The sequence below is a fragment of the Pezoporus wallicus genome, unplaced genomic scaffold (genome assembly GCF_028554395.1).
Source record: "Pezoporus wallicus isolate ANWC-B61680 ecotype Strahan unplaced genomic scaffold, APGP_CSIRO_Pwel_v1 contig_4264, whole genome shotgun sequence".
NCBI lineage: Eukaryota > Metazoa > Chordata > Aves > Psittaciformes > Psittacidae > Pezoporus > Pezoporus wallicus.
The window spans coordinates 2,111,939-2,137,553 of NW_026637102.1; the positions used below are offsets into that span (position 1 = coordinate 2,111,939).

Sequence of the window (25,615 nt, forward strand, 5' to 3'; positions counted from 1 at the left end):
GCATTTGACACTGTCTCCAGCACCAATCTTCTGGAAAATCTGGCTGCTCATGGCCTGGATATGTGTACTTTTCACTGGATTGAAAACTAGCTGGATGGCTGAGCCCAAAGAGTGGTGGTGAATGGTGTTATGTGTAGTTGGCAACTGGTCAGTAGTGATGTCCTGAAGGGCCTGGTATTGGGGCCAGTGTTGTTTACTGTCTTTACTGGCAGTCTGGATGAGGGGATTGATTGCACCCTCAGTAAATTTGTAGACAGCATCTGGTTGGGCAGGAGCGTTGATCTGCTGGAGAGTAGGAGGGCTGTGCAGAGGCATCTGGACAGGCTGGATCGATGGGCTGTGGCCAATGGTATGAGGTTCAACAAGGCAAAGTGCTGGGTCACAACAACCCCATGGAATGCTACAGGCTTGGGGTAGAGTGGCTGGAAAGGTGCTCGGTAGAAAGGGACCTGGGGGTGCTGATTGACAGCTGCTGAACATGAACCAATTTGTGCCCAGGCAGCCAAGAAGGCCAACAGCATTCTGGCCTGTATCAGCAATAGTGTGGCCAGCAGGACCAGGGCAGTGATCATCCCCCTGTGCTCAGCACTGGTGAGGCTGTGCCTTGAATACTGTGTTCAGTTCTGGGCTCCTCACTACAAGAGAGACATTGAGGTGCTGGAGCAGGGTCTAGAGAAGAACAACAAAGCTGGTGAAGGGTTTGGAGAATAAGCCTTATGGGGAATGTTTCATGGAACTGTGGTTGTTTAGTCTGGAGGAGAGAAGGCTCATGGGGGACCTTATTGCTCTCTACAACTACCTGAAAGGAGGTTGGAGTGAGGAGGTGGCTGGTCTCTTCTCCCAAGTAACAAGTGATAGTACAAGAGAAAATGGGGAGGCTGCACCAGGAAGAGTTTAGATTGAATATTTTAGGAAATATTTCTTCACCTAAAGGGTGGTCAGGCATTGGAGCAGGGAAGTGGTGGAGTCACCATTGCTGGAAGTCTTCAAAAACCATGTAGATAAGGCCCCTAGTGACATGGTTTAGTGGTGGACTTGGCAGTCCTGGGGTAACGGTTGGACTTGATGATCTTAAAGGTCTTTTCCCACCGAGTTGATTCTATGATTATGTTGAATGTCCTACTGCTTATAACATGCTTGTTAAAACTCCTGTAATATTCAATACTTGGGGAGCAATCTGGTAGCAATTATTTTTCAGTCTTTTGATATTTATTTTTCTGAGTGCGTGTATTACATAAATATATGTACATGTGCGTGTGTATATAAATCTTACTGGCAAAGCAAAACAAATTACTTGGCTTACCATGCCTGAGTGTTACAGAATGCAGTTACCCAGACTTTGCCTTACTGGAGCAGACACTGATCAAAGTCGTCCTAAGGTTTCATAGTGGTATTATTACTGTTCTTTTTCAGTTTCTCTTGCCCCTGTGTTCTAACACAGTTTAGCCTTGCTGCTTTCCTTCCTTGCCAGTGGTGAGCAGGAAGGTTGGTTGCAGGTTTGGGAAGCAAGAACCAGTATGCTTGTCCATTAGACTGGCGAGTAAAAGAAACACGTAGGCTCACAGCTGATAATGTAACTTCCAGTTTTGCACAAACAAAAATGTAGGTGGGACTCCAAACAGTTAATTATTCAAAGCAAACAAAAAAAAATCTCTATTTTGATGTTACTGTATCTTATTGAACAGCTGAAAACCTCTCTATTTCAGTAGAAAATATGAGAAAAGCTTTTGGGGTGTTATTTTTAGTCCTTGTGGAAGGAGCTATTGCATACTTTCCTAGAATCACAAGCTATCAACTAAAATTACTTTTAGTAGATGCTATTCTTCTCTGTCCATTTGTTTTATTAGGATTACTACTAGTTGCCCCTGTCATGTTAAGTGTTCTCATCGCAAGGTAGAGTCTGTTGCTGGCAGAGGAGCTTTTGATAGCTCTTGAATAGTTGGAGTTGCTGTAAAAAAAACCTCATCGTCCTGAAGCAGGAAGTTGTATGAAAACGCTCTGGCCGCTGTCTTTGTTCAACTTGCTTTTGCATCGGTGAGGATTTGGATGTGTCAAGGTGGTGGTTTCTGACCAGATCCGTGTCTTTCCTTAAAATGCAAAGCAGCATTCCTGTTGCACCACTTCATGCATTGCAGTAACACAGCTGTCCTTGGCACAAAAGTTGTAAAGATAGATGAGAACTGGTCATACCATACTTCTTCAAAGGAGGTATGAACTGGCAAAGAGACTTGACTTGTTTTGAAATCTGCTGGATCTCTGGCTGCTGGTAGCTTGAGTTTTTGCAGTGGGTAACTTGAGGACAACATCAGTACAGTTCAATTGGGTGGATGGTAAGTGTTGTCAAAGTAAGAAGGAAGAGCAAGTAAGAATGGGAGAAGTATTTAGTGAGTTAAAATTGAAACTTCCTTATCAGGTGACTGACAGTAGTATGCCTTTTTTTAGGCTTTTTTTTTTTTTTTTTTTTTTAGGATGGGTTCTCTTTATTTTGGTCTCTAGTGGAGAGTGCCTAATGTGAACTCTGTTCCAGTCTGTCTTAATGCACATTGACATAACTGAACCAAGGGAATGTACGTTCTGGAGTAGAGACCTTGATGTGCAGTTTGCCATGTATTTTTGGACTATATTCATCAGAGTCTCATGACCTACTTAGGAGACTGCTTAACAGGTGATAGTGGTGCTTGAGGGATCTGGCTTTGTTGCACATCCTGAAAGGATAATTATCCTTGACTTCAAAGAGCTCTGAAGTTGATGGAAGACTCCAGCTCCTGCACAGTTGAAGCTGAATGTAACATCTGATTGGGCTGCTGAGTTGTGAACCTAGGACAGATTGAAGGCAAGAGGAAGCTCTGTTCTGTGGCAGGAGATTCCTGATGAAACGTGATCTTGTAATTTTCCAGTTTTGACCAAGAACGTCCTGATGCCCACTGCCCTGCTCAGTCCTCAGCTGGGTGTCTTGTTTAGTTGTAGGGGTGGTGTGAGTGAAGGAAATAGTTTAAACTTGCTTTGTTGTTAATCTTTAGTTGCCCAGAAATCTTGTGGGATGAAAGATGAGAAGGGAGCTTGCTGTCCTGTGAAGAGGGAAACAACCCTTTTTGCTTGTGATGGGGCAATGTCAGGTGCCTGCTTATGTCTTTCAGAATACTTAAATGCCTTGCCTCTGCAGTAAGTGGTTATTGGACAGAAAGAGGGGCTGCATCCGTCTGTCTCTATCAAGCTTACCTCTGACTGTTTCAGAGTGACTAGTTGTGTATGGTGTCTGTGGCTCCTGCAGGTCTTCACATGCGGCTCCGCTGTGCTGTTTGTTCAGCATTGCTGTAATGGCTGTGCTTGACTGCTGCCTTTTCATTTTTTTCTTCTGTCTGCTGAAGTTTTGAAGCTCTGCCACATCCTCAGAAATGGGTCAGGGTTTGCTTTGCCTCTTGTAAAGATGATTCCATGCCTGGGGCTGCAAATCTTGCTAGAGTCAGCCTAAAGTTGACCACATAAAACATGTGGAAGTGGATGAAATAAGACCTACTGTTTTTTGGCATTGTTAGAGAATGACTGGTTGATAAACATGACCAAATAAGTATCTCTTTGGGAGATTTTTGGAAGTTATTTTCACAGCCTTCATTTTTTTTAGAAGGTGAGATGGCTAAATCTGCTGTAATTCCCCCCCCCCCCCCCCCCCCCCCCCCCCGACACTTGGAAGAACGATATGATTGTCACAAGCATGCATCATACTTACTTGAAAATCCATTTATGTGATCAGATTGTGGGAATATATTCTGATTTGTTTTAAGATTTTTTTTTTTCTGTAGGTGTGAGAATAGTGGTTACTATCTCATGTGTAGTATTATCGATGTATTAGTAAAATATGCAATTCAGTATAATAGCATTTAGTAGAACAGCATTCACAAATATTTAATTTTTGGAATTACTCCGATATCAGATAGTTTGAATATAAGCAAAGATGGCTCAATTCCTGTCATATTTGTTGAAACAAATACTGTAGGCACTTGCAAGTCAGACCATGATGGTGGTACTATGAAAAAAGAAGCTATCATCCGAGTTGTAAAGCCAAGCAGTTACGAGTTGCTGAAATCACAGCTGCTGTTTCAACCTCATTTTTTTTTGGCCCTTGTACTTGTCTGGTGTAAGTGGGTGATGTAGCAGTCTGGAGGGAAATGCAGCGTACGCTCAGGTAATTAAAGTCTGTAATATAATGCATACACATTGGGAGACAGAATTAAGGTTGCACTATCATCTGTAAATCTTGCATTTGCTAATTTGAGCACATGGCTTATTAACTGCTTCCCACCCCTCAAGACCCGCTCCCAAAAACATATTGGAAGCTGAACTCTGCCTGATGTTGGCAGCTGATTGTGTATGCTGAGACTCTGCAAGCTATAGCGCTGTTGCTTTTAAGGGACACTTTACGATAGCCAGCAATAAGAAAAGGTGATGTTTCAGGCTGACATGCTACTCTGGCATTTAAAGTTTCCTACTTAAGTAGCTTTAAAATAATGCAAATATAAAATATATATTCTTTTAAATCAACTCTTTTTGTGTACTTTAGAAGATTCTGTTTAGACTACATTTTTGCCAATATGTATTTTTTTCATCAAGACAATTAAAGACAGGTCCATACTGCCAGAACTAGTTTCCTGATGAAATTTAAACATTTGTTTTATTCTCACTTTGTGATTTGTGTGATTAGCTGGTCTTTAGAAAACAAAAAAACCTAAATGTTGAGCTGCTTCAAATAAGGAAAAGAACATTACTGTTCTCCCAAGCAGCTCCTGTTTGCATTAAAAATCAGATTAATCTGTTTGGATCAGACTTACCAAAACAGAGTGTACTTTGGATTAAAAACTAAGGGATGGTAAATTTGCTTCAGAATTAAAAAGTCCTGAGTAACTGGAAATTATGACTTCATAGTGTCTGTTAGACTATCTGAGCTGCCTCAGGACATATCTGGGGCATATTCTTCCTATGAGTTAGTTGTTGTGATTTGTAATGGTTGTGTTGTGAGCCTTCCAGATGTCGGCATCATGTTTACTTGCTTTTAAGCCCAACAGTTATAACATTTTGTGTCTCCAGTTTGTACTGTTGGAATAATGTAGCCTGTGATATGTAGAAGGGATATCTGCCCTGGCTGAGCTGACATTGAATTGTTTTTCAGTTCTTGATTTGTTGGATGAAGATGCTGGTGTGGCTGCTGCTGGTTTGCAAGACAGGACATGAGTCTGATAGCCTCAGAACCGGTACAGTTACCGGTAAAGCAGAAATAACTTACATTTGTAAGTGTATGCTGGAAAAATGGACCTGTTTTTACACTAAAAGAAAGTGCAGCTTCTTGAAATGAACTTGGAATATTGCTGATATAAGTAAAAATAGAATGGTCTATTTCTAAAGGTTGTCTTGGGTTAAATGATAACCTGTCTTTTCCATGAGTTTTTCAGCAGTGTTGGTAGTGATACATTTCAGGGCATGAGCTGCACAGTTAATATCCTGTGTAATTTTAGGGATGGTTTTGTGATGTGTACATTTATATTTGGCATTCTGAATGACATCTAAATGTGTAGCTTGCGGGTTGTATGACATGGGAAGAAATGCCTATGGTGTGGTGCTGTTTGTAAGGCCCCGTTCTAATGAGCAGAAATGCTTCTCCTGCATATGAAGGAGTACAATTCCTGAAATATCTGGTTTTGTTGCTTTGCCCACACCAAATGACTTCCTCTGATCTTTATTAACTGAGTGCTTATTTTTGTTTGACATGGAAATACATTACAGGGAGAAACTGAAGTTTATATTAAGGTCAAATAAGTGCTTTGTATATGTTACATCAAACTGATGAGGGGAATTCATTACTGTTTCTGGGAGCAAGATAAATTCTTGAGAGACAGAAATAATACACTTAGTTATGCTGAATTAATGATACTGAAAAATGCATTACTGTGAGTTTTGTTTCTGTTTAAAATGTCTTGATACCAGTGTGTTAAAGGCTACACTACTTGGAAGATACCACTCTTGGAGCTCTTTTCCCAGTTTGGTGTTGACTTTGGGCTATTACACCCCATTATAAATTATCTGAATATCTTTATTGTATCCTACTATTTGAAATGCACAGGAGCGTACTCCTGGCTACTTGCTAAGTTGCTAGGTTTAATTGTCTTAGGTTGGTGATTAGAAAGTGAGTCAAAGCAAGAGTACTGTCTCTTAAAAATTGGAAGCTGTCTCCTGATGTCGCTGTCTCCTGATATCACTTTCTCAGAACTTTTTTACCAATAGGCTAAACAAATGAATTCTTACTATGTTTGCCTGTTTGGTTTTTTTTCCCAGTTACATTCAGTTTTTCTCCTCATCTGCTGCACTTGTTGCTTCCATCTCTCTCCTCTTTGACCTGTCCTAAATATATATGCTTGCTTCCATGTAAAGACTGTGATACTGCATGATAATTTAGTGCCTCACATTTCTGCTTAAATTCACCTGGGAAAAAAGTATTTTTGCTGGGTGCAGTGCGGTTTCCATGTCTTTGCTATGAGGTGCTATGATAATAAACTACCACAGTAAGTGAAAATTGGCTTTGTACTACTTGTGTGAAAATACCCACAGTGTGAAGTAATTCCACCAGTCAGTGCTGGACTCCTGGCCCAGAAACAGTCCTCTATACTGTGAGGAACAGTGAACTCTTCCAAAAGATAGCAGTGGATGAGTCTCTGCTTCAGCATCTGAGTGGTGCCAATCTTTTTCTCTCTCTTTTCTCCCACCCTTAATTTTTTGTTCTTCCTTAAACTAGTAGAATCAAGCTACACTGCAGGCTTCTGGGGAAAGCACTGTCTTCTGCTGGCAACACCTTAGGCTCAGCAAAGAAATGTTGCGTAAATAAAAATAAACAGCAGCCACTGATCCCAGGGGACAGGCAAGTTCTTTTGTCTTGGAGCACAAGAGTATCACTGTACCATCTTGAGAGCACACAAAGGAAAAGTAGGCCTAGATGTACAATTACCTGTAGACCTCGGAGGTTGTGCCAGCTTGCCACAACTAGGACTTGTGAAAAGAGGTCACTGCCCTGTGATGTGACACTGTGACTTGTAAGATACACACCCAGCAACTTTTGTATGCTTAAGATAGCAACCATAGTGGTAGAGGGTGTGGCAGTAGGTGCATGTCAGTGTGTTGTATCATGCTGTGCACGTACTTGTGTGGTTTGAGCCTTGAGGATTCAGCCCTTTCTTTAGGGTCTTTAAAAGGGGTTTTATGCTATGAGTTAGTTAAATGAATGGCTTAACTTAAATGCTGTAATGAAAAGTCAGTGTGGGTTTGGTTGTATCACTTCCTTCTTGGTCACTACCCTGTAACAGTGCTAGCATAAAGGTGTCAGAGTAGTGGCTGTTACAAACCCAGGAGAGCTCTCTATTAAATGTGCCTAAAGGGCTATTGAACAGCACTGTGCATTTGAAGCAGACTGGTGATTTGAGTTCGCCCAGTTTGAGGTTTCTGTGGTAAAACCTAAATATAGCACAAACCCGCACTGACTAATTTTAACATTCTGTTGCTGCATGAGGCTCTGTCTAGAGTTACACGGCATCAGTGATCATAGCCAAGGCTTGCCTTGATGCTCTAAAATAGTAATTGCACTTCAGGTCTGGCTTTTTGGTTTTTCCTCCCTAGATGTGTTAATACTACAATGCTTAAGGCATGTCTTTTACAATACCTACCCTTTGTCATTTCCATCACTAGATATTCCCCAGCCATAGTTAAATGTGGATCTTGAAGCAACTAGCTGAGCCAACTTTGCAGAGCTCAGTTAACACCTTAATATATTTTTGCATTGCTTCTGGGTTTGCAGCTTGCTCTGACTGCACTCCTGTGCATTGTGTGCTGAAGTAAAAGCAGAATTGTTGGCTTGCCCTGGTCACTGGTGTGCAGAGTCTGTGGGTATTGCTGTGCAGCTGCTGTAGGGCAGGACACGAGTCTGATAGCATCAGAACTGGGATTGCTGCAAGGGGATTAGGATGGGATGGTTCCTAAATGCAGTAATAATCATTGTAACCTGTACTTGTGTGGATATAAATCTTTTAGTTTGCCAAGCATATTGAACTGTGCTGTAGGCTATCCCCTATGTCTGTAACTAGATCTTCAGGTGAGGTGGGGTGAATCTGGTCAAGGGAATGGTTTTGAAACTCTCTTAACACTGCAAGCTGGTGACAATCATGGGATTCTGTGGAAGACAGTATCCAAGGTTTTGTTTTAACTTTGAAGTTTTACTCTTTCAGGAATATACCCAGATCTGGTTTTCTTACAGAAGCTGCAAAAATTGTTGGAAGCGTTAAAGGAAATGAAAGGAAATATATCTGAATTGTGCATTTTCTGTGTGGTGGAGTTGCAGGATGAGTTAGTTTGGACGAAATGAGGGAATACTATCCAGGCTGAGCTTATATGCTTTACTTGACATAACTTAAAAAAGCTTCAGATATATGATATTATGTAGTAATCCTATACAGTCTTGGATCCAGGATGGGAAAACACCCTTTTTGCTAAATATACTTTGATGCTAACAATTACAGTTTAGAATTTTTACACAAGTGAAGCCATAAATTAGTTGTAGAGTTGATATGTTTTTTTCCACTTTTAAATTTGAAATAAGGTATACCATTCATTTATGTTGGATTGTGATAATTATCATCTTCATCTTGTATGTTTTTTTAAATGCAAAGTAGAAATCTTAAACATATGAAAACAAAGACTAAGAAATTATAATTATGGGACAATTGGAAGTATAAAATGAATGTCTTAAACTGATCTCTCCATCCCTCCCTAATTTATTTCAGGTTTATGACTCTGACTGTTGCGACAGTGTTCTTCTGGAGCTGCGAGAATATCTGCCAAAATACTTTGGTGTCTGGTCACCACCTACTGCACCAAATGGTACTGTTCTAATTTTATCTGTTAATCCAAACTTCCTGGAAAGATCTTCTGGAGACTGATTTTTGATAGTTGTGAGCTCCGTAGGGTTTTTTGGTTTTTCTTTCTAACCCACTAATGTTCCCTCTAGCAACTGGTTCCAGTTTCCATTTGTCTGGCTGGATTAGGTCCTTGTGGTCTTCCTCCCAGGGAGATGGCTCATGGCTGTTTATCTGGCAAACATTTCCTGAGTAGCTGGACCTGATGCATACTGCCTGGAGCTGCTGCTCTAGTCTGGATCATGTCAGAGGAGTGGGCTAGTTGCATGTTGATGTCTGGTCAGGCCATCAGAGCAAGAGTCAGACACTGTGTGGGTGTGTAAGGGAGAAAAAGTAGACGGGGGATGTGTTCAAACTGGACTTTGCTGCTGGATCTGCAGAGATTGGGTACCATCACCATGCCATATCATACAAAGCAGTTATTTCCCCATTCTGGGGAGCTCTGCTTGTCATCCTCTGTTTGAATGGAACAAAGCTCTGATATCTTAACTTCATGTTTGTAAAACATGCTAGGAGTCACGAAGAAAAAGGTATTTTGGGAGCTTGTCTCTTCAAGAGAAAATAGATATTATTGATGTATTTAAAACAGAAACTAGTTTTCTTTTGGGGACTTTTATTATTCACATTGGGGAAATGGAGTTCTGGAACACAGGCAAACAAAAGGATGCCATGAAGTCTATTTAAATGCATGGCCACCAAAACTAGATGCTGGGCTTCCTTAATATAATTGTCTTTTGCTCATGTTGTCACTTGATAGACTTGTTTTCCCAAGAAAGTAGTAAGACAGTGTCCAAAGGCACTGTCTAAACTCAGCAAAAATAAATACAAGGAGAACTGTGGTAGTACCCAGCACTTTCTTGGCTCAGATATCCCTTCACACTTTCGCATTTGGCACTAACTCAAATAGCTCTGCTGGAGCTTTTTCCTTCCCTCGTAATTTTATGTGTGTCATGGAGCTCACTTAATGTCCCCTCCAAAGTGCAAATAATTTTTTTCTATTCACAATACAATCTTAAGTTATAAAAATACATGGTTTAGCCAAGATACAGTAATTCAACACATGCCTAGTTTACTTTGGGAGTTGACTAGTAGTGTGCACCATGGGGCTGAATTTTGGCAGGTCTCCAATAGTAGTCCAGACATAGCTGGTAGGAATGACTATTTAAAGGAAGACTTAACTTTGATTTTGCTTGTTTTGCTTCTTGGAAATAGTGCACCATCAGGAGCCCTCTTTATAGACAGCTGTGGCCAAGGTTCAAACAAAACACTTCATTGCCAACTCCATTATCTATATTATTAATCAGTTTTGTGTAGTCTTGATAGACATCAAATATGTTGGAGATGGTGGAGCTTAACAGAATAGATACATCCAAAGCTAAGGAGATTGCCATTCATGTTGGGAGTCATTTGTTGTTTAGTAGGTATTTGCAAATGTGGTTTTGCTAATGCCAGGTGTGAAGTAAAACCTGTGATTCATCTCTGTGTGTGCATTGGTGCTTGGCACCAGAGGTGCGAGCAATCAGCAGTGTTGCATTTGGACTGCATAAAAAGTAGGGAAGCAAGTTCAGAAAAATAGGAAGGGGGGAAGTAATCACACAGAGGAGGGACATGGAGAGGGGACATTTCTGGGAAAGGTGGGGATGGGTTTATTACCTGTCCCCCAGATTAGCCATGAATAAAGTTCTGGTTCAAAAGATTGAACAATATGCTTATGTGCTGTGGTGTGTCCCAGTGACATTCGATGAGGGAATCTAGCTGCTCAAAAGATACCTAGTTCTTAAATGTAGATTGAGGATATATTTGTAGGCTTTTGCAGTCCTGACATTTGGAAGCATGACCTTTCGTTTGGCAGTTGGTGTTCTACAGATTCTGGGGACACAACTTCGTACAACCTGAGTAGTGAACCCAGTAATTCCTTATTGTTTCTTGGTTGGGCATAGGTGACCGTATCGTGGGCTGTCTTAAAAGGAGCGTGACCAGCAGGTCGAAGGAGGTGATCCTGCCCTTGTGAGACTTCACTTGGAGTACTGTGTGCAGTTCTGGTGTCCTCAGTATAGAAAGGACAGGGAACTGTTGGAACAAGTCCAGAGGAGGGCCACGAGGATGATCAGGGGACTGGAGCACCTCCTGTATGAAGACAGGATGAGAAAGTTGCATCTCTTCAGGCTGGGGAAGAGAAGGCTGCATGGAGACCTCATAGCAGCCTTCCAGCATCTAAAGGGGGCCTATAGGGATGCTGGAGAGGGACTCTTCATTAGGGACTGTAGTGACAGGACAAGGGGTAATGGGTTAAAACTTAAACAGGGGAAGTTTAGATGGGATATAAGGAAGAAATTCTTTACTGTAAGGGTGGTGAGGCACTGGGATGGGTTGCCCAAGGAAGTTGTGAATGCTTCATCCCTGGCAGTGTTCAAGGTCAGGTTGGACAGAGCCTTGGATGACATGGTTTAGTGTGAGGTGTCTCTGCCCATGGCAGGGGGGTTGGAACTAGAGGATCTTAAGGTCCTTTCAAACCCTAACTATTCTATGAGTCTATGTGACAAGTTAGCAGCAACTGTGGTGGGTAAGGTGGAGGAACACAAGGAGTTTATTTTCTTAGAGGAGTATGTAGGGAGAAGCATCAGTCTATTCTGAAAATGTAGATGAGTGGATGAAATAGCTAGCTAAAAGGGGTGAAAAGTGTTTATGTAAGTGATATTATCGGAAGTGTGACAAAAAAGATGGACCGATACAGTGTCAATAAAATTTGTAAAATACTGTCCTGCTATGCTGAAATTACCTAGTGCTGCTGCACAGGAGTTGGGTGACAGTCCATCTCTCTAAAATAATTTAAAATTGGAGTGAGACAAATTGATTTAAACTGCATTCACTGGCATCACTAGTATTTGGGGTTGATTAATAAAGAACTGGAAAAGTTGTTATAAAAATGTGGGACCCTTTCCCTCTTCTCTGCTCCCCCCTTCCTTCTCTGCTCCCCCCTTCCTTCTCTGCTCCCCCCTTCCTTCTCTGCTCCCCCCTTCCTTCTCTGCTCCCCCCTGCCTTCTCTGCTCCCCCCTGCCTTCTCTGCTCCCCCCTGCCTTCTCTGCTCCCCCCTGCCTTCTCTGCTCCCCCCTGCCTTCTCTGCTCCCCCCTGCCTTCTCTGCTCCCCCCTGCCTTCTCTGCTCCCCCCTGCCTTCTCTGCTCCCCCCTGCCTTCTCTGCTCCCCCCTGCCTTCTCTGCTCCCCCCTTTCTTTTCCCCTTTCCCTTTCTGTTGCTGGGAGCAACTGAGGCTTTTCCCTGTTGCTCATATGTTTTGAGACACGTCTTGTAAGTTCTGAGAAGAATTCAGACACTTCACTTTGTCACTTCTGATTCCAGTTAGGACTGAATGCATCAACATGTATGTGCTTGTCTCCTTTGGGATTGTAATAAAATATGTAAATAATATGTCAGACCACATCTTTGTGCCTCCTTCCCTGCCACTGAAAAATACAAGGAGGGGGAGGGCAAGCCTCTGAGGAATGATTTATTTAAATCCTTGTAATATATAGTCAGGATTATGAACCAAAGCTAAGATAAAAAAATCATTACAAGTTCTTTTTTCTGAAGGAGATTTTAATTTAACCTGGTCTTAGATGGCAAATGCATGATTTTCAGAAGCATCTTGGGTTAGCAGTGTACTGCATAATAATGTAGAAAATCTGAACTGCTTGAAAAAGCTGCAGGTTTTTTGTTTAACGAAAGGACAGGAGGGAGAGTGCTCCAGTTATCTAGGCTCAGTTGCACTTGTTGATGACTTTGAGGACACATGGGGTCAGAGCCTCACTTCAAAAGGTAGTGATACCTTCCAGTGACTGAATCTGAAGATTACTTAGTTTGCTTTAGTCTCAATGATTTGAGATATTGTAGGAATAAGTGTTGAAAGGTGTAATATGTTCTGATATTGTGGGTTTGGGCTCTGTTTCAGAAGACTGTAGATCTTGAACACAGTGCAGATAAGAACTGAACAGTGCCAGGAAAAATGAAGCATAGACACTTCGATGGATTTTTCTGAAGCTGTAATTAACTTGGCATAACGCTTTGTCTGTGGTGGCATTGCTCTCCCCACAAGGACAAAACGTTTTTGAGAGTAGGGGTGTGCACTGAACAGATGTAACATAGTCTTAATTCTGAGCTAGCAGTTAGCCAGTGATAAAGACTTAGTAATTCCAAAAAAGTGAGAGAGATGAGTCATTTCTGGATAATTCACAGGCTTTGCCAAGTAATTAGTGTTTTGTAGGGCTAATGTTAGCTCCTAAGTTATTTTAATACTTTTAAAAATAGTAATTGTTACATTTTTTAGGAGGTCAGTAAGGAAGATATTGTAGTTTAACAGATATTAAATGGATGGGGAACTAAAAAATTAACAGATATTTAAAACTTCTAAATATATTGGAGGTGCTGAATGTTGGTGCCATATGCTTAAAAAGAGGAATTTGTACTAGTGGAGTAGAGGACAGTGGATAAGCATGGGTGCTCTACAAGTGCCTTCAGTGGGAAGAGCATGACTCTTGCCTGCATGTTTCCTGAAAGGAAGTACGCTATGTTTTGGGAGATTTAAGTTCTGCTTTTTAAAGTTTTTATGGGTTTGCTTTTTGTTGCATTGTGGAAATAGATGTTTTACACTACTTTATATACAGTTATATTTTAGGGTTGATAAAAACATTGCATCTAAACAATTTGTATAACTTGCAGTAACTTGCAATCTGTATAACTTTGTATTTGCAGCACTTTTGAGTCCAGAGGTGCTTGCTATATCTTCCAGAGCATTTTGAATTTGGTGGTGAAGGATTGCAACCATTTTCTGAGATGTTTCTGTATTTATTTTCTTTCCCTACCTCCCATGGCATACCTCTGGCTCAGTTCTTTTGAGAGCTGAGTCCTAAAACCCTTTAGGTTCATTTAGTTGTTGTTTTCTGGATTGCTTTAGAGTGATGACACATACCTATTGATTACAGTGATTTCCATAACATGCAAAAAGAATAGGTGTGAAGGGTGATGCTTAGACTTTTACAGTTATTGTTTTAATAATAGATACCTATCACGTTACATGGACTTCCCTGGTTACATGGTTCCCTAAAGCCCTGCAAAACTGCTGGTGTCTGACTGAATTAGACCTTTGTGTAAAATTTTTGGATAGAAAAAGTGGCACCCACACTTCAGGTGATATTCTCCATACCAGGGATTGTATTCTGTATTTGTCCTGCTTTTCCTTAGGGGATATCTAGTGAGCTAATGTCAAGTATGTTTGCTGCCTTTGGCTTCTCAGAGTTAAGCATGAGTGACTTTAACTTGGATGTATCTCTGCAGTGTTCATTAATTTCAGATTGGTGTACTGGGGAATTGGGACTTTTGATCATGATGGTGACTTGAGGCTCTAGGTAGGACTTATTTAAGTAATAAGAGTCCTTTTCATTTCTTACCATGAAGGAAGTATTTCCACTTATTAAGTAAGTGGAAACAGATCATTGCTTGTTCCCTTTGTTTTAGCTCTAACTGATTTTGTTACCTGTCTGTACAGTTATCAAAACAAAGCACTTGATCCTTCTTCTCTTTTTAAGCTTTGACTGTTTTTGCTTTCTTTGGCAATCCCATTTTGGATCATGCTGCAGGAATGGGGAATAATAAGATGTGCTTGCCTATTCAGATTGCATTGAAGACAAATAAATACACTCATGGAATAGACTGTACTTGAAAGAAAAACTTTAATGTGAAGTTTGTGACTGATAACAGGTAGATTTGCAGAAGTTGCTATGAAAAATTAGACTTGTGTTAATGCTTTGTGTTGTCATGGCATATGTCACGCCCGGGAAAGGGCTGGAGATCTGTGCAAGGGTTGTCTGCAAATCAGACAGTTAGTGGAAGTCTGGTTTTTTTTTTGTTGTGTTCTGACAGTTGGTTCTGTAGATCATGTTGGTAATAGTCTCTTACCTGCACTGGAGAAGAGCATAAACCAGTTTGACCAGGTCTGAGGTACTACTTTAACCCCAGGCTCTCCAAGGGCTTGGGGTTTTTGATCCACCCACCCTCCCAAAGGGGCTTTTGGAAATGGATGAAAGGCAGCCCTAGGATTTGAGGAGTGTTTTCCCATAAAGGTGCACCATGAGAAATGATTGCAGACGGGAGTGGGATAAAAAGGAGAAAAATGAGATGCATTTCGGCCCCTGTAGGGTAGGAATCTGAAATGTTGATTTAATTTTTAATGTGATAAAAAAATGCCATTTTAATTCTAGCCCTTTCACACAGAAAGAAAACACCATCTCCATTGCAAAACCAGCCATGTAGTAACCTGCATTTGTATGTGCTTATTAATGCTATTTGAGGTATGTTAATGTCTTAATAAAAGCTACTCATGAATTTCATCTGGGCAGTAATTTGAATTTGAGTGCTAGGTTAGCACACTTTAATTGTATACAATTTTCTAAACAATAAGGCATTTAGAATTTAATGCCAACAGAATTTGTGGGTGTCGATGACTGTGATTTAGTCTGTGTTCAGAGACAAATTTGACTCTTAACTCATGTGATCTTAAGCCTTAAAATATTCTTCTTCCACAGAAGCTCAGCAGAAACTATGTAATTGTTTGCTTTGACCCACTGTTTATGCAAGTCTTGTCTTTTTAACAGATACGTATCTAAAACTGGAAGATGTGACCCGTAAGTTTAAAAAGCCTTGCATAATGGATGTAAAAATAGGTCAGAAAAGTTATGATCCGTATGCTTCAGCTGAGAAGATACAACAGCAGGTCAGCAAGTACCCTCTGATGGAAGAGATTGGCTTTTTGGTACTTGGCATGAGGGTAAGAACTTGTTTTGTTTTCAGATTCATCTTATTCTATGGCCTCTTGTTCCACACCAGATACAGCAGCTAGTTTTTCTAGCAAACCTCTTGAGTTTGACGTAAATGAAGTGTTAAGTGAATATGTTGGTAGTACTGGTATCAGCTGTTGTGTGAAGTATGTTCCAAAACACTGCTCTTGTTCACAACAAGTGTTTAACCTGGCTGTGCGCCTTATGGGGATCTATTTGCAACTTGGGTTCTGTATATGTATACAAGAAAGGAGTTGGAGCAGACTATAGTTATTTAAAACTGAATGTAGCTACAGTCAATTCTTGCGTAGCAGATATTTCAAATTATCAAAGTGTTTGTTGGTTTTTTTTTTCCTTACTTTTAGGCTTTTCTCAGAGATTTACATACTGAACCAGTCTCTGTAATAACTTAATCATGAGCTGTATCTTTTAAAAAGATTTTATCTCTATTTTTAGAATAAAGATAATTTTAATGTAATTTTCCTATTTAAGGAAGAGCAAGTTAGCTCTCACAGGTGATGCGTGTTCTTGTAAGTAGCTGTTCATGTTCTGCATTTAAAAAAGCTTTCCACCAGAAGAAAAACCTATTTGGTGCATACATGCTTGAGGAACTGTCAGGTGAGGGTTAGTTTGAGATGGATAAGGCCCTGCATATGTCCATGCTAGCACTACTACATTTCCTTATCTTGGGCAACAAGAAAGATTCAATATTCAGTAGTCTAAAACTTGAATGTAAAGCAAAGCTGTACAGAACATTTGTGGATCTGTAACACAAATGTGTTGATGTCAGTAATGCATTCCTGATGTAATGCATTTGAAGTACTTTTTCTTTGCTATGATTGGCACAGGAATAACTTTCTTTTTGATGTGAGATTTTTGTTTTCCCTCTTGCATACACAAAGCCAGGGCTTCTCAAGCTCTGCATCAACAAGCACGAATGGCTGAAGTCTGATAAGCTTCCCCTTTGCTGTTAGATAGCAGTAGCACACAGATTGCACCATTGTTTGAAATAATTCTAATATCTCTGTAATGTTTTGTACTTAATTGCCTAGGCTCTCAGCCTTAACTCTGTCTTGAGATAAGCTTCTACAGCTATAAATTATAGTGGTCATGAGTAGTAATTATGTAAGCCTATGAGAAAGAACGTGGGAGTTGAGTCAAAAACCAGTCAAACAGTTTAGATCGAGAAGGAAGGCTGGAGATTATAGCTTTGGATTTGGCTTATGTCGTTACATAACCTTTCTTATCTCATGTATAAAACAATATACTTAACATCCTTTGTTTCATGACAGTGCAAAAGGAACGAACGCTTGCTTCCACAGTATTTTTGCTTGTGCCTATTGTTTCTAACATTGTCATTTATTGATATCTTTACTCTGTTGCACAGATTGTTTCAGTACCCTAATTTAAACTCTGTATATAATGGTTCTCCTAAGCAATGCAGTTTCCCGTCCAGTATTTAAGTAGATGAGATTTGTTTTGTGCCATTGGTACCAAATTGCATGTTGGAAGTTATTTCCCGAAAAGAATTCAAAAGGTACCTCCTCCTCTCATGCAACACATAGCAAAGTCTAAATTCACAAGGCAGTTTTTCTGCTCAGCTTGCTGCCTCTTGATTGTGGGGTATTTTCTGCCTGTTTGTTTTATTTTTGCAAGGTTCTGGCCATAATGTAAATTGCTCTCCTGTACAGGCATTTACTGCCTCTAACAGCTAACATACTAGGTAAAGGTTGCTAATCTTTCCTGGACAAAACATGGTGTAGCACGATTCAGAAAGTTAGAGGGGTCTGGTTTTAATCTCTCCATTCAGTTTTATTTTTAACATGGAAGTGGGTTTGCTTAGCAAGTTTCTATTTCAGAAGAGCAAGAGAAAAGAGGACCAGGAATAATAGAAAATGTAGTTATCTGTGGCTTTTTTTAAAGTGCACGTCATATAAGCTGTCATGAAGAGATACATGCAAAAATATATTACTAGTTTTCTTACCCCAAAATTTATTCATAGTAGGTTTTTACACTAAAAGCCATTGATACAGCTTTGTGCTATACACTGGTAAATAAGCAGACATCTGTTTCTATATAAAATATGTATGGTTTGTCCTTAAAGGAAGTGAGTCTTCTATCTGCAGAGCTTTGATTTGTGTACATAGTTCTGGCATTTGGCATGTGCTAAACTATATTCATCTTAATGCACTGAATAGACAGAATAAATGCATGGAAACACATTTAGGCAATACAATCATTTCAATAACATTGGTTAAAATCCTAATTTCATCTTCAGTGGAGAGGTTCCTTTCCTTAACAGATGAGGACAAATCTGTTACGGAAGTAGTGAAAGTTTAAATAGAAGTTGGAAACTAAGGCATGGTTGCAATAGCAAAAATTCAAGTTGCGATATGGTTTCAGTAGTAGACATGTAAATACATAAGAAGTATCTTCACAGAGTGTGCAGTAATAAAAACAGAGTATTTTATATGCTGGTGAATACAAGCAGAATGTGAAGGTTGTGATCTCAGTTTGGATTTGCAATCCAGTTAGAATTGACAATTCCCAATTTCTGCAGGTTTTCTTTTTCTTCCAGAACATCTTGATTGCAATATCACATAATCTGTAATATTTCCGAAGCATGTTTTTAAAGCACAAACTGGTGGTTACGTAACTTTACCAGTATAATCCATCATTTCCTTTTATTGTTTGTGCCTATGAACTATTGCACGCAGGTATCTCATCAAAGCTGTTTTTACAAGCGAGTTTCCCTATCTACAGCACATGTTACTGCAAGATGTATTAAAACTGTCTGTAGCTAAGTCTATTTTATGAGGTCTTTATGAACCCTTTCTAGTACTGTGGAAATTTGCATAAGTTCTGATGTCTTAATAACAAGATTTAGGAAAGGAGAAATAATAAAGCTATTAAATCCTGCATCTAGTGTTCATGTTCTTCCACAGTAAAAAATGTCCAGAACTGGGTGTTTTACAGTTGTAAGTCTAATTTAATGAGGTTTAAGAAAACAGGAAAAAAAAACCAAAACCCACAGTCCCGCCCCCAAAGTACAGCAAACCAAACCAATCTAACCCACAGCAAGCCAAAGAAACCAACCAAAAACCCTGAAAAAAACGCCCAAACCTCCAAACAAGCAAGCCTCCCCCCCAAGTCTGGAAATACATGTCTACGGTGGCTGAACTGAGCAGTGACCCATGGCACTGGTTGGTTTCTCTGTGCTGGCATTGTTACCCCTGTGCACTGCTGTCTCTTCTGCTTTTCTCATTTCACTTTCACTCCCCGGTTCTTGCAGTTGAGTTGGACTCACCCGTTTCTCACCTGAGGGTTCTGAATCCTTGCTGTGGAACTGAAAGCAGCAATTCCTCAGAGTCTGGTATCTGTGAGAGGATTGAAGGGTGTATTTCAGAAGTACTTTATTTGTGGAATCTGGGAGATTCATCTGTCACCCTCTTGGGCAAATTCTAGCAGATGGGTACCCTGGCATGTTATTTCCAGCATTTTTCGTTACTTGAAAGATTTATCATGTATATGACAGCTGGTCTACTTGTGTCTTTATGGCTGCTGAGGTTTCCTCTATGTTAGAAAAATGCTGATGATGGATGAGATGAGAGATTGCTTCTTTTTCCTCCCTATTATATAAAAAAGGAGGCATAAAAGACAGTTATTCTAATGAGGTGCTCTGTGGAAGTTCTGGGAGTCCAAAATTGTATATTAAGCTACCTTTAAAATGATACATGATTTAACTGCAGTGTTGTTGCTTCTTTTATTTAGGAGATTATTAGTCTGCTTTTTCACTGAATTAATTTCAACATAATTTCATTCTACAATTTATTTATGTAAGGATTTTACTAAAACTTTATATGGATTGTCACAGCATTTGGTGGTGTACTTAATCATATAGAGCACTCCGTTGAATATCAGAAGAACAAAGAAACAAACCAGGGAGAATAGTATGCAAGTATAGTTTTAGAAACTGGGGAGCAGGGATGCATCCTTCCTGTGGTGAATTTTCATGCCAGAAACAAGCAGGCATGTGTGTAATTTCCTCACTTGTGGTCTAGCAACAACTAAGTTTTTAAAAAGAAACAAAGGGAGTATGTGTGTTTTGATAGATGGATTTAGATAAATGGGTGTGCTCTCAGCAGAGTAATAGTTACAGCATAACAAAAAAGCAGTAGTAGCAAATAAAAGAATGTATTTAAAAAATTTTCTGTTACTTTTTCCTGAAATCTTTTTTTTACTTTCTTTTGGAAAAATTAAAAAACAAGGCTTGTTAAAACTCAGTGTTCAAGTCTCCCACTGTGGTAGGATCAATCCCTGAGAGATTACAGGGCTGCAGAACCTGGGTTCTTCTGACATGCTCCTATATTTACATAGGGACAATCGTGAGGTCCAGGCAAAAGGTACCCAGATGTGGGTGTGGGTCTTGGCCTAATGGTAGAGATGCCCCCTCCAAAGATAGTGGACTGATGCTGGAGTTGGATGTCCTCAGGTTAGCTGAGGTGCTGCTTGCTTACTTCACACTTTAGCTGTGGCTCCAGATTGGGTAGCAGGTGAGGTGCTGACCTTCACATGCCAGTTATGAGTTCAGAGCTGCCTTGCTGTACACAGAAAACTGTGTAATATTTAAACGCTTGCTCGCGTGAATGTAAGATAGGGGTGATAACTATATTTATGGAAAAAATACAAAGGATAGACAGATCAGCCCTTTGCCCTTTCAAGTCCGGATGCCTCAGCATCAGAGCATGTATCTCTGATCTCCCTGTGCTTTCACAGAAGAGGAGGGCCCAGGCTGCAAGTGCGGGGCATGAGAGGGTGCTGGGATGGGCACTGAGAGCTCCATGGGAAACTGCTACCCAGGCACCAGAAAGCGTGGGAATATCAGCAGCACGAGTCATATCATGAGTGCAATCAAGGTAACCTTGGCTCTGCAGGTACCCCTCTGTAGTACGCTCTGTGTGCATGCTCAAGATACATCTCCCCTGCCCAGTTTCAGTGATGTGGATTAGTTAACTTTTTTTGCAGATGTGAAAGATCTCTGCAAGTTACGTAGAGTTTTTTATTTGTGCTAGCAGTATCTCTACCAAACAGGCTAGTCTTAATTAATATGTATTTAAATTATACTTTCTGGAAGTTAGGGAGTTGCCACAGATAAGCACTTGAGCAGCATGTGTTGTTTTCTGCATCACCATGAAAGTCTGTACTGAATTACTGTAAATAACATTACATAACATTTGATACTTCCTTTCCACGGTCCAGTCTTCAACTTTATGTTAAAGGTTTCCAAATCATAGAATCATAGAATAGTTAGGGTTGGAAAGGACCTTAAGATCATCTAGTTCCAACCCCCCTGCCATGGGCAGGGACACCTTACACTAAACCATGTCACCCAAGGCTCTGTCCAACCTGGCCTTGGAAACCATCAGGGATGGAGCATTCACAACTTCCTTGGGCAACCCATCCCAATGCCTCACCACCCTTACAGTAAAGAATTTTTTCCTTATATCTCATCTAAACTTCCCCTGTTTAAGTTTGAACCTGTTACCCCTTGTCCTATCACTACAGTCCCTAATGAATAGTTCCTCCCCAGCATCCTTATAGGCCCCCTTGAGGTACTGGAAAGCTGCTATGAGGTCTCCATGCAGCCTTCTCTTCTCCAGCCTGAACAGCCCCAACTGTCTCATCCTATCTTCATACGGGAGGTGCTCCAGTCCCCTGATCATCCTCGTGGCCCTCCTCTGCACTTGTTCCAACATTTCCATGTCCTTTTTATGTTGAGGACACCAGATCTGCACACAATACTCCAGGTGAGGTCTCACAAGAGCAGAGTAGAGGGGCAGGATCACCTCCTTCGACCTGCTGGTCACATTCCTTTTGATGCAGCCCAGGATACGGTTGGCTTTCTGGGCTGTGAGCGCACATTGAAGCCGGCTCATGTTCATTTTCTCATCAACCAACACCCCCAAGTCCTTCTCCGCAGGGCTGCTCTGAATCTCTTCTCTGCCCAACCTGTAGCTGTGCCTGGGATTGCTCCGATCCAGGTGCAGGACCTTGCACTTGGCATGGTTAAACCTCATGAGGTTGGCATCAGCCCACCTCACAAGTGTGTCAAGGTCCCTCTGGATGGCATTCCTTCCCTCCAGCGGATCAACCGAACCACACAGCTTGGTGTCATCGGCAAACTTGCTGAGGGCGCACTCAATCCCACTGTCCATGTCAGCGACAAAGATGTTGAACAAGACCGGCCCCAACACCGATCCCTGAGGGACGCCACTCGTTACTGGTCTCCAGCCGGACATTGAGCCATTGACCACAACTCTCTGTGTGTGGCCATCCAGCCAGTTCTTCATCCACCGAGTGGTCCACCTATCAAACTGATGTCTCTCCAATTTAGAGACAAGGATGTCGTGTGGGACAGTGTCAAACGCTTTGCACAAGTCCAGGTAGATGACGTCAGCTGCTCTACCCCTGTCCATCAGTTCTGTAGCCCCATCATAGAAGGCCACCCAATTGGTCAGGCAGGATTTCCCCTCAGTGAAGCCATGCTAGCTGTCACCAAGCACCTTGTCGATTTTCATGTGCCTTAGCATGCCTTCCAGGAGAATCTGCTCCAAGATTTTGCCAGGCACAGAGGTGACACTGACTGGTCTGTAATTCCCCAGGTCATCCATTTTCCCTTTCTTGAAAATGGGGGTTATATTTCCCTTTTTCCAGTTGTCTGCCTGACTGTCATGATTTCTCAAATATGATGGACAGTGGCTTAGCAACTTCATTTCCCAGCTCCTTCAGGACCCACGGATGGATTTCATCAGGACCCATGCACTTGTGCACATTCAGATTTTTAAGATGGTCTCGAACCAGTTCCTCTCCTACAGTGGCCCAAGGTCTTCATTCTCACAGTCCCTGCATCTGCCTTCCAAGACTTGGGTGGTGTTGTCAGAGCCTTTGCCAGTGAAGACCGAGGCAAAGAAGTCATTAAGAACCTCAGCCTTCTCCAAATCCAGGGTAGCCAGCTCTCCTGATAGTTTCTGGAGGGGGCCTATGTTGTCCCTAGTCTGTCTTTTATTTGCTGCGTACCTATAGAATCCCCTCCTGTTATCCTTAACATCCCTAGCCAAGTTTAATTCTAACTGGGCCTTAGCTTTCCTGACCTGGTCCCTAGCTTCTCGGACAACATCCCCATACTCTTCCCAGGCCATCTATCCTTGCTTCCACCTTTTATAAGCCTCTTTTTTCCTTCAAATTTTCCTCAGGGGCTCCTTATCCATCCAAGGAGGTCTCCTGGCCCTCCTGCTGCACTTCCTTCTGGTTGGGATACAACACTCCTGAGCTTGTAGCAGGTGATCCTTGAATATCAACCAAAGGTCTTGGGCCCCTCTGCCCTCTACGGCTATATCCCATGGAACCTTACTAAGCAGGTTCCTGAAGAGGCTAAAGTCTGCTCTTTCGAAGTCCAGGGCAGTGAGCTTGCTGCACACTCTTCTCACTGACCTGAGAATCTCGAATTCGAGCATCTCATGATCGCTGCAACCAAGGCTGCCCTGGAGAGTCACATTTCCAACAAGCCCTTCCCTGTTGGTGAGCATGAGGTCAAGCATGGCACCTCTCCTTGTTGGCTCCTCTGTCACTTGCAGAAGGAAGTTGTCTTCCACACAATCAAGGAACCTCCTCGATTGCTTGTACCAAAAAAAGAAAAAAAAGCAGCACACTCGAAGTGCAAGGAATGAGCCTCGCCCTGGGAAAATCACCTGCTTGATCATGGTGTCTTCCCTGCCAGGTACACCTCCCATGGTGTACCTCACAGCTGAGATCTTGCAAGGGTGGTACTTTTATAAAGACCATGCTGGACCAGCTTTTCGTTTTAGCTCAACGTTTCCTTCAATTGAAGAATGTCAGGTGAGCTAACTGTAGTTGAAAAAAGATCATAAAAATACGTGTAGGTATGCAAGCAACAATAATTTAACACCTTGGGGGGAAAGAAAGGCCAAGTGCAGGTTGAGAAAGTCCAAAGAGATAATTTCCCTTGACAGTTAATTATCTGGATTTTTGATGTGCTGTCCATACAGAGTCTCTACTAGTACTAATTAAAAACCTGAATCTGTTAGCATGCTAGATTGCAGTTCTGTGTATGCGGAAACCTGAGGAATGGGAGCTGCTTGTAGGGCACAAGAAGGAGCCTCCACATTATCAACCAAACCAGCTCAGATCTTGTGTAGTAAGAATGTATAAAAATCACTGATGAAGCAGGGTTGTCCTGAAGGCAATGTTTTACGGATCATATAAGGAGTTTTGTCTTGCACTATACAATGAATCTTGTGAACACAAAGCAAACATGTAACAAGCTGTGGCAGGTGGGCAAGAAAGAGCATTTTCTTGTCTAATGATTTCTTGACCGTTGTTAAGGTTACAGGTCTGACTTCTTTATCTTGTCATTGCTTTGACAGAAACGGGCCAGTACAGACAGCTGCAACAAGAGGGATAAAAAAGAAGGTTGATTCAAAGGCAAATATGCTTTTGGGAAGGGTTAGCAGCAGATTAGTAGCAGTGACAGCATGAACAAAAGCATGGTCTGTGGACTAGGAAGTTGATTTTAGTCTTCTACTGTGCAGCTCAGCCATCCCTGTGGTATGGGGGAGGTGGGGTGGTGGGTAGGTGAGGGTGAAGCAAGAGCGGGTGAAAGCTAATTTCTGTTAGAGCTTGGGTTTCTGTTCCTCTGTTTTCAGACTGAGTCTTAATTTATTTGTATTTGTTTGAGGTTTTCCAGGAATGATTCAAATAGTCACTTTCTCGCAGTTGAGAGAAGGCTTGAAGCGGTATTATGAGACAGCTCTGGCTAACATGGAGAACACTTTCATCAGTACCTATATATATTGTCCTTCAATGCTACTGTCTGCAGCCAAGCCCATTGGTTAACCAAGGGAGTTACGAGTCTTTGCTTGTTCACAAGATGGTTAAATATGTCTGTTACCCTGCTGGTATATCTGTGGGACTTGACAGTTTGTCATTGACCATTTTGTATAGTTAAAAATGCACTGTTAATGCAGAATATGCACATCTGCCTCGGGTATTTTTAACCTATATGGAAAAGCCCTTTGGGGGAATGGTTTTGCACAATTGACGAGAAGCAGGGTGGCTTCACAGGAAGCCTAGCTCAGAAGCACAAGGGGTGATGTGCTGCCCCAGCGTTTCTCTGGAAAACAGAATGAGCTTGCAGATCTTAATCAGCATTTTTGAGCAAGTGCCCATGTCACACAAACTGCTAGCTCTTACGGGGAAGAGATAGGGTTCTGGGAAACAAGATTATTCGTTTGGGAGTGTGCTGGAGTGCTGGTGTATGGTGGAAGCTGCCCCTAGACCAACTAAATGAGAATGTTCAGTATTATTTAAGTGATGACACAGCTAGTTAAAATCTAGGTGTAGTCATCAGAGTCCTGATCCTCTCCTATTTTTTTATTTTATTTTTGCTTTATTTAATTCTCTTTGGCTTGTGGCTGTTTTAAATTTAAAAAGTTCTTGAAACTTTTTGTGTGTTTTTGAAAATAATTTCGGTACCTGGAGAATTTACATAAATAATCTTTGGGTTCATACGTTCCGTGCTGTAACTCTCTTATGTGCTCTGAGAGAGGAAATTAAAAAAAGTGGTGAAAAATGGTTGCTTTTGTGAAACCAAACTCATCCTTGTCAGATGCTGGTTTAGAAGAACTCAGCTCTGCCATGCATTTCTGCAGTTTGTAGACATCAGGGCCTCAGTTTCTTTAAGTATCATAACAGTGGAAATAGGAATGATACCAGTGGGAAGTGTCTCTGCTACCAAGTGAGTTTAAATGTTCAGGCTTCCAA

General features: G+C 41.3%; 1 protein-coding gene across 2 annotated transcripts in view; it reads left to right on the forward strand.

Annotated features, from left to right (window-relative positions):
• IPMK (inositol polyphosphate multikinase) overlaps positions 1–25,615 on the forward strand; it is a 46,492-nt gene that overhangs the window by 15,372 nt on the left and 5,505 nt on the right. For both annotated transcript variants that reach the window (XM_057403373.1, XM_057403374.1), the window contains exons 3-4: positions 8,817–8,913; positions 15,593–15,765. In XM_057403373.1, coding sequence (XP_057259356.1) covers positions 8,817–8,913; positions 15,593–15,765 — 270 coding nt within the window. The remainder of the gene's footprint in view (positions 1–8,816; positions 8,914–15,592; positions 15,766–25,615) is intronic.